The sequence below is a fragment of the Chenopodium album genome, chromosome 1 (assembly GCF_948465745.1).
Source record: "Chenopodium album chromosome 1, dcCheAlbu1.1, whole genome shotgun sequence".
In the NCBI taxonomy this organism is placed as follows: Eukaryota; Viridiplantae; Streptophyta; class Magnoliopsida; order Caryophyllales; family Amaranthaceae; genus Chenopodium; species Chenopodium album.
In genome coordinates, this window is record NC_137834.1 from 68,633,190 (window position 1) to 68,642,965 (window position 9,776).

A 9,776-nucleotide genomic window follows, 5' to 3' on the forward strand; every position below is an offset into this window, starting at 1 on the left:
TGCTGTTCTCTCTGCAGGATAATACTTGTTATAAAAATTCAAAACAAGAGTTTCCCAATCAGTTATACCAAGTGTAGTTCTATTTAAGCCATTAAACCACAATTTAGCTTTTCCAGTTAAAGAGAAGGGAAAGAGAATCTCCCTGATTTGGTCTTGAGTGACCCCGGCTTGCCTGATGGTGTTGCAATATTGACAATAGTCGGCAATGTGAAGATTCGGGTCTTCACCCTTGGCTCCACTGAATTGCTTCCTCTCTATCATCGTTATAAATTGGGGTTTGATTTCGAATTGAACCCCATCAAGAGCCGGATTAGGGGTGAGATGTGGAAAATCCGTAAGCTTTGGTTGTGAATAATCACTAAGCTTCTTTGGAGCCGCCATCTCTGATTCTGTGTCTGATGATGCCTCTAAATCGCTAGAATTAGTTGGAGGATCGCGGTGATTATTGTTAGTATCACCAGAATCCGCCAGGATTTGCTTGTAGAAATTTTTCTGTCTATGGAAGGAACGTTCGATCTCAAGATCGAATGGGATGTAACCTGATCTGGAACACCTGGGCATAAACAAAAACTAGAAGCAAATATGAGATTTGTCTCAGAGAACTGACGCTCTCTGAGACAAAAGAGGAATAATCTAGACTACAAAAACAATCAGAAATAAAAATAGAACCGTTTCCCCGGCAATGGCGCCAAATTTTGACAGGGTAAAGTCGTATCCCCTAATTAAAAATAATTACCTAAATCACTAACTAAGGTAGATAGGGAAGTAGGGTCGATCTCCACAGAGAAACAAGTCTTTTTACTCCTAATTAATTATTATAATCTAAATTATTTAAGTAACCAATATTTATAATTAAGTATGAAACTAAACTACAAAGAATAAGAGTAGGGAGAAAATGATATATAAAGGGATCTAGGGCATAGGTTCACCAATAAATAATACTCCAGGGTAAAACAGGGTAATCAATTATTGAAATTGCATAAATAACATGATTAACAAGCTCTCGCAATTTATTAATCAACATAGATCTAACAGGCTCTCGCAATTTACTAGATCTAAGTCCTTATTGAAAATAGCCTTTAATATCAAATTAACATCTGCTCGATTCATCAATTTAATATTGCTATACTTTTACAAGCCGCAATTGTAAAAAATTAAAACAATCCAATAAGAAATTATCATGCAATACAGACAATCAATAATAGTCAATCATCAATGCATCAATTAACCAGATTGTAAAGGGCTCTCGCTACGTATTACAATCACACAATTAATTTACCGGTATTAAATCTCATCTCTCGAATCTTGACTTAACCATTTATAAATTAACTTGCCTATTGAAACTAGACCTAAACATTAATTCTCATCTCTCGATTCTTGAATCAATATTGTCAAACTCATGCATAAAAGATAGGCCTAATCTAGTCACAGAGCATTAAATCAATCAATAGGAAATTAATCTAGCATTGATAATCAACAATAATAATTTACCCCTTCATATTATTTATTAGATCCCCATAAACCCTAGAAATTAAACTACTCACACATATTAAAAACTAAACTAATCAAGGTAATAAAATAAATCATGATGAAAGGAATAAAAATAAATAAGATTAAAGGAAGAGAAATCGTTACCAAAATAAATCTGGAATTAGTCAAAGAAATAAGAACAAAGGTTTTAGAGAGAGATTAAGAGAGAGAAGACTAAGTAGAGAGAGAAAGTCTAAGAGAGAAGATGATCAGTGAATTAATCCTCCTCAAAACGTACTTAAAACAAAACTAAAACAACTCCTAATTAGAAACTAATTGCTCGACAAAAGAGCCTTTCCAGAAACACGCGCCTGATCGGGCTAGAGGCCGCCCGATCTGGCGCGCCTTTTTTCTCGCACTGCATCGCCCGATCGTGCTAAGCCTCGCACGATCGGGCGCGCCTTGGCTTGCTGCGCATCTTGCCCTTGCGTGCATCCGCCCGATCGGGTCTATGCTTGCCTTGGGCTCCAAAAGTGGTCGTGTTTCTCCAATGCTCGTGATCGCTCCAAAATATCTCGGGAAAATACTCCAAAAGCATAAATCCCTACAAAAGTCAACCAAATCTACGGAAACACTGGAAAACATCGATTAGTAATAAAAGTGGCTCTAAAGAGCCAAAAATACTACTAATTACGACCAAGGGACGGGGGTAAAATACTATATAAAATAGACATATCAAGTGCGTATGGCAAAAATATAATCGCTAAAATGTAAAGTAAATATTATTGGCTATAAATATTTTTCATAAGGAAATATAAATAGTGGAGGAATAATATTTAAACAGTGAATGACATGTGTCATCACTGGTTTCGCTTTTAGTATTAAGTTATTGATTGATTGATTGTAAAACCACCAAAGGTTGTAAAATGTAATAAGAGAGTATAAATGTAGTGGTACCAACCTTGGTGTCTTTGTTAAGTATTGGTACGAAAAATACTACAATTCTCCTTTTTGTGTGAATTATTGTACAAGCAATATAACTAGTTTTGTTAAATTCGTGTGTTCCATGAGATCTAATCTAGTTGATAATTCTATAGGAAATTGTCAAGAATAAAATGACCATTCGTAGGTATTCCAAAAATAAACGGAATAAACGACCTTTTAACACATATTCTATAAACACTACACCAAAAATTGGAAAAAAGAACGCATGATACACAACTGTCAAACTAGATAGGCGATCTCTAAAATGATATAGATTGCCTATGTTAGATGAACGGTTTGTATAATGAAGCATACAAATCGCCTCTTCAAGTTAACCGCTCTATTTGTGTTTTTGATTTTTTAACAAATTGTGACCTTGCAATATAGAACGCCCTAATTAGCTAACCGTTCTATTTGATTTTACAAACCCTACAAATCCTTCACATCGTCTAGTCGCCTCTTTCTCCTTGCTCTAAGTTACCAGCCGCTCTTATCATGAGATCTTCACTCTCATCCCTTTCTCTCTCCTACTTCCTAAATCTTCAATCCCTTTTTCTCTCTCATCCTAATATCTTCAGATTTCCCTTTTTAATTTCGTTTGAACCCCTAACCACAAAATTAAAACTCAAATTTTCTCAAATTATTGTTTGGGGTTTTTCAATACTCTTGAAATTGTGTGCTAATCAAGCCCAATATCCAATCAAAAACTGTATCATTTGGGTAAATTTTTCATGGTTACAATGATGCAATCTTTGAGGTGAGGATATAGATTGCTAATCGTGTTTTCTAGATTTTTAAACCCAGAAAAATTGCAGCTCGTCATTTTCATCCCGTTGCTCTGTTTTCGCCAATTATTTTTGCTGCTTCTTCTCTCAAAGCTTGCTCATCTTTTGCTCGATATTGCTCAAATCTCTTGTATAATTTTGGTTTTTTGCTCAATCGTCACAATCAATGTAAGTACCTCGCCAAATTTTGCTTAAATGTAGTAGAAATTCTGCTTTTTTTTCTCGTGCAAAGTCAAGAAATTGAATAGGGGGTTTTTGTTGTACATGATTTTTGTTGAAATTTCTTGCTTGAAATTTCTTGTTGGTTGATTTGGCAAGCATTTTGATACCATATTTACATTTTTTAGTGAAGAAATGAGCAAATCATATTGTTCTCAAATTGCTAGAATATTCTTAACTACTTTTGATATTTAATAATTGTATCATATGAATTTTAGATTAAATTGCTGTTGTTATTCATACATCAATTTCAATTAAATTTCTTGAATTTCTCTTTTGGTTTTCTTTTTGATGCAGTTATATAACAGGAAGAAGAAAGATATTCTCACAGTTCTTCAGTCATACAATTTGTTAATCTCTCGAATTTGTTCTTCGGTCATTGAATTTTTTTTTTCTTCAGAAAACGTCATTGTATTATTAGTCAAATTGTAATTTGTATTGATATTATAATTAATAAGATGAATACATTTAATTTTGGTATTTCTATATTGTATACAGTATCTACTACTACCATTTTTGTTTGGTTTTGTTTTCAATATGAAAGTGGGATGTAAACTTTCGTAGACCTGCAAAATTGCAGGTGGTAATATTTAAAAAAATAAAAAAGAAAAAAGAAAAGAGAACGGTTGTGTGTAAGAACTGTTCTCTTTTCTTCAAAATTTTATTGCATGTTTTAAGAGGAAAAAGAGAACGGTTGTCTCACATAACGGCTCTCTTTTACTTTGCATACAAATCGCCTCTTTTACCCATTCTATAAACTTGACACATCGCTTAGCAGAAGATAAAAAAAAACTTGTTTTTAGTTTAAGAAAGGACACGTGTCACAAATAAGGTTTTTTTAAAATTTAATTTTAATAAAAACATATTTAAAAAATTATATTAATTTTTTATAAACTTAATTTAAAAAAAAAACCTCCTTCCCCCTCTTACCCCTTTTCCCCGTTTAGCACCCCATTGCCAAAACTCTATCAACCACCCCGCCCCTACCTAATACCTTTAGCTCGAAATCCTTCTTTGGCCACCCCACCCCACCCTACCCTACCCTACCCTACCCCACCCTATTTCCCTTAATCCCCATCACCTACCTCTTTCCTTGTTCTACCACCCCCTCCCCATTCTCGTTACCTTTTTCGATAATCTCCTCCTCTCCCTAAGCCACTACCTTTTCTTTTTCCGTTGAAAACCACTCCAAAAATCCGCCTAACCAATAAGTAACCTACCCTAAAGCCACTAAATAATAAACCCTTAAATCCACTTGACCCCCACCTGGAAATCTCACCTATCCTATCGAAATTCAACCCCACCCCATCAAAAACCCAAAACACTCCTAAACCAAAACCCCTACCCCCCTAATATAGCTCAACATAAAGGGAAGGGGAAAGGGGGTTTATGGTTGCTCTGATGGGGAAGGTGAGGGTTGGTGGTGGCAGGTTGGGCATCATAGGGGTGGCAGGTGGGTATAAAAATGCGGGTCCCGCACCACATCCGCCCTAATTGGAACGAATATAAGTTCAACTTTAATGGGTAAGTAGGCTAGTATAGGTACAAAAGTCATACCCACCGTGAGTAGGTGGTGGATTTGATGCCATACCCGCCCAATTACCCATCTACCTGCTCAATTACCTGCCAACTTATTACAACTTTTATTGTTTTATTATCACAAATTAACTACTACCATGTTAATATGCTATTAAATTATGTATTTACAACTTAGATGCAATATGACATGTTCTGTAGGAAATTTTTTAAACAAATGTTGTTAGGTTAACAGATAAAATAGATGCAATCGGGTGTTGATCTAGGTTTCTGCCCCACTTAGAGCCTGTTCACTTCAACTTAATTTCAGTTCAGTTTAGTTCAATTCGGCTCTAATCGATTCAGCTCCAATTAGTTCAGTTTAGTTCCTAATTTCCTTATCTCATAAAATATTCATTTCAGCTCTACCCAAAATTATGTATTTACAACTTAGATGCAATATGACATGTCCTACAGGAATTTTTTAAACAAATGTTGTTAGGTAACAGATAAAATAGATGCAATCAGGTATTGATCTAGGTTTCTTCCCACTTAAAGCCTGTTCACTTCAGCTTAATTTTAATATAATTCAGTTTAGTCCATTTCAGCTCCAATCAGTTCAACTCCAATCAGTTCACCAGTTTAGTTCAGTCCAGCTCCTTATTTCCTTCTCTCATAAAATATTCATTTCAGGTCTAGTCACTTCAATTCAATTCGACTCCAATCAGTTCAGTTTAGTTTGATTAGTAAATGTGAACATGTCCTTAGGTTGGTGTGGGTGTTGAAATTTTACCCACCATGGATAGCGAGAATAAAAAATTCGGTGAGTGCGGGTATGGAGGAACGGGTAGCCGCACCCGGATCGCCCAATTGCCATCCTTCGTCATGATTGGTGAAGGGGAAGGGAGTTGATTTTAGTTTTTTTATCTGTCTTTTTTTTTTTTTTTTTTTTTTTTTTTGTGTAAAGATTAATTAAATTAGTTTTATTAATAAGAAAGTTGTAAAAAAAACACACTCTACAAATTACAAAGTGATATGTATCACACTTAACTTATTAAACTGATCCAACCAATCATGTCTTATTTATGGTGTCATCATTTTAGAATTGAGTTTTTAGGTTTGGACAGATTTTTTGGTCCGATCCCAACCCAGCAATTTTATTTTCTTGGATTTTGAATTCAGTCCGATTTTGACCCAAAATAGCAAACTCGAACAGTTTTCTTGACCCAAAGCTAGACCCGACCCAAAACTTCAACCCGACATGACCTTTTTAGGCCAAAGCCCAACCCGCCCCCTCCGTAGACGGTAGAGGGTGGAGGCCCACTAGCAGCACACCGCACACTCTTCCTTCTTTCCCGTTTCATAATCAAAATAGCAAAGTAAAGTACTGTAATAATTACAAAAGAGAGCGAACTACAGCTCACTTACTTTGACAAGAGAAAAAAAACACTAACAATGGCAGTTTCAGTCATCATTTTAGTCATCGTCATCGCACTCCACCTTCTTGCTTTCGTCTTCGCTGTCGGCGCCGAACGCCGCCGTAGTACGGTAACACCCACCACCTATTTCTCCTCTCTTCCGTATTTCCTTTGTTTGATTTTGATTTTGTTTAAATTTTGTCGGTTTCAGGCCGAGGTTGTACCTGACAAGTACGATGAACATACGTACTGTAAGTACGGTACTGATGCTTCGACGTTGTACGGAGTTGCTGCGATTTTTTTGCTGTTGATTAGTCATTTGATTGTTAATGGTGTTACTAAGTGTCTCTGTTTTGGGAAAGGTCTTGTTGGTGGGTCCACTACTTGTGCCATCTTCTTCTTCATTTTTTCATGGTTAGTTTGCTATTCTTTTTTAATTTCTTTCTAATTTTAGTGATTTTTGATTATTTCTGGTAATACCCTTTTGATTTAGTTTGTTAGGGTTTTAGGAATTTGAATTTGATATAACTGTGTTGTGTTGTAATTCGGGATTATTGATTTCTGTTGTTTATTGGAAAGGTAAGATATTTGTTTTAATAGTGTGCTTTCAAATATGATTGATGGGTGGAATACGAAATACAACCCGTTTTGTGGTGTTGTGTTGGGGGTGATAATGTGAAGGTAAAGCATGGTTTTTGTGTCTTAGAGTACCCGTATTTGCCTTAGGAAAAAGACGTCAATGTCAAGATAAATGAGATATGTGTGTTGCTGAATTTGCTATCAACTACTAGTATGTATTCTGGGTTGAATGTTATCAGCTGGTTTCGTGGTGTTATGTAGATTGATGTACTGATTACAAAGAATATAAGATAGATTGTACTGGATTTTCAAGCTTCAAGCCTTGTTCTTGAGTTTTTCTTCCTTTCGGGGGATGACTAGGCAAGGACGCAAGGGGTGGTTCAATTTGGTTTTATTTTAGGTGAAATTTAAATTCATCAAGTGTTTATTGGATATAAAAATTTACCCTGATCCGGCATCGAATGCATAAATGCATTCACTCATTCTGTTTTCTGAGAATCTGCTTGGTCTGAATTCACTTCACCTCTATATAATGTGTAATCATGGATCACTTATTTGGAGAATTGGAGTTGCTTTTGGATTGGAAATGTGTTTGGAGTTATATGAAGTTAAATACATAGCAAATCATTAAAACGAATTGGTGCTGGAGTTATGCATTTCAACTTCAGGTTTTTGTAGTGAACATATATAGCTGTTGTGAGTTGTGCAAACTACTTGCGTAAGGACTCAGGGAGTCAGGGGTGAAGAGCTTGTAATTAAACATGCAAGTTTCTTGGTCATTCACTGTTAACTTGACTAAGAAACTTTTAATACTGTTAATTACATATGTTGATTTTGATATCCTCACATTTCCCACTACCCTCATCTTCTTATCTGGGTTGAATAAGGTGTATTGTTGTCATTGTCAAATCCGGTTTTATTTCCCAATATCTACGTGACATCAACCTTGGCCATTAGATGAGGGTAACCACAATGCAAACCTACTAACACTCCAACAATGAGCATTCTAAAGGTTGTTTGAACTATTATCCTTCGATACCTTACAAATGTTACCATCATATATTCCATCCTTTTTTTTTTTTTTTTTTTTTTTTTTAATATAATTAATTTGCAACATTGTTTCATAGAATGCACTTTGAGGAAGCAATTAGAGAAGGTAAACAAACAACTTTTAAAAATAATTTGACCACTTGTAAGAGGGTAAAGTAAGGGTATTAGGTGTTTAAAGTTGTTTGTTAAACTTCACTAATTGCCTAAAGTGCGTGTCAGGAGGCAATTTTGCAATTGGAAAAAAGAAAATAGGGGAAATATATTTTTCGGCCCTATTTTGCTTGGACTTCCTGGCTTGTACCTAATGCTTATATCAGTTAAGAGCCTTTTGATCTATTTATGCAGCCATACCCTCTCAAAATTAAAGAGGATGCTTGCGAGAGGACTCATGAAATCACTTGGGGATTACTAGATATGAAAATCAATGCACATTTCATCTTAGGGGAGCACCCTACAATCATCCTGTTGTTGAAGCCTATATGTTCGCCAATACTAGTGTGCTTGGTTTTTGTAGTTGAGTGAGTGAAGTGCTAAGAAAACCATTCTAGAAAGAGTGGTTACTTTTGATTTTGGTATTCTTAGGAAGCTTTTTCGGGCTGCAAACATGGAATTATATGATGAAGCATAGATTGCATGACTTTTCAAAAAACTTTGAGCTCCTATGTTCAGATAATAGACAAGATGTAGGATTGACTGAGGTCTCAGGATTTCTTATATGCGTAATACACCTCCAAGAACTAAAACTCTTTGGAACATCATATTATACTGTTCAGGGATGATTCTCTTATGGATTAGCTGTAGCACTCTGATGAAGAAGATCATGATCTCGGATCTCCAATAATTATTTGGTGGTAGTGTAAGAAAAAGTGGTTAAGCTCCTGTATAATATACAAATGTTGGTCAGAGTATTGCTAAAAACTCTAGCAGCACTTCTTTACTGTTTCCTGTCTTGTTTACGCCACTACCCTCTGTGCATTTGTGTGTCCAACTGAAATGATCTTATATTTAGATCAGAGTATCAGATCGTATTCAGAATTTCATCCAATGCCAGTACAATTCACTAATCCAGTACCTGCTTTTGTTTATAACGTGTAGTAGAGTTTTTAATCAATTTGTAGATACCTCTTTTATCAGCTGCTCAAGTATCGTCTAATTACTTGCAGGGTGACCTTCCTGGGCGCTGAAACATGCTTGTTAGCTGGTTCAGTTAGAAATGCATATCACACAAAGTACCGAGGAGTCTTTGGTGGAGAACATTTATCATGCGCTACCCTCCGCAAGGGAGTTTTTGCTGCAGCAGCCGCACTGACATTGTTGTCAATGATTGGGTCTGTCATCTATTACTGGATCCACTCCAAGGCTGACACTGGTGGCTGGCAGAGGCATCAAAATGAAGGTATTGGTATGGCAGCTTCAGATATGACACAGCAGCCTCATCATCAAACTGGTGATGTTAGGAAGCCTTAATGCCTCACAGAAATCGACACGGTATCAATTAAGGTTTGGGAAGTTGGATAGAGCTTACCTTAGTGATGTGTAATATAGTAATATATCTGATGATTGATTTGGTCCAAATGATGCATTACTGCTCAACTATCGATATTCTATCTATAGTAAAATAGGTTTTGTTGTTTGTTTTTGTACTTCAGCTGTATATCAATTTCTTCACCAGCCTTCTGGGGCTTTCTTTGCTGTTTAACTTCTCCACAATTAGTACGTGGTTTCATGCAGCTGCAATGAAAGTTCCGTTTAGATA

At 35.8% G+C, this 9,776-nt stretch overlaps 1 protein-coding gene across 2 annotated transcripts; it reads left to right on the forward strand.

Moving 5' to 3' along the window:
• Window positions 1-6,383: 6,383 nt before the first annotated feature.
• Window positions 6,384-9,776, forward strand: LOC145600361 (uncharacterized). 2 transcript variants are annotated; one of them, XM_081656341.1, is made up of 4 exons: window positions 6,384-6,521; window positions 6,603-6,805; window positions 9,184-9,520; window positions 9,670-9,776. In XM_081656341.1, exons 1-3 carry the CDS (start codon window positions 6,429-6,431, stop codon window positions 9,485-9,487), a joined length of 600 nt encoding a protein of 199 aa, XP_081512467.1. In that variant the 5' UTR covers window positions 6,384-6,428; the 3' UTR covers window positions 9,488-9,520; window positions 9,670-9,776. The 2 variants fall into 2 exon arrangements, with proteins under 2 accessions (XP_081512467.1, XP_081512418.1); XM_081656292.1 differs by lacking the exon at window positions 9,670-9,776 and having other exon boundaries at window positions 9,184-9,663.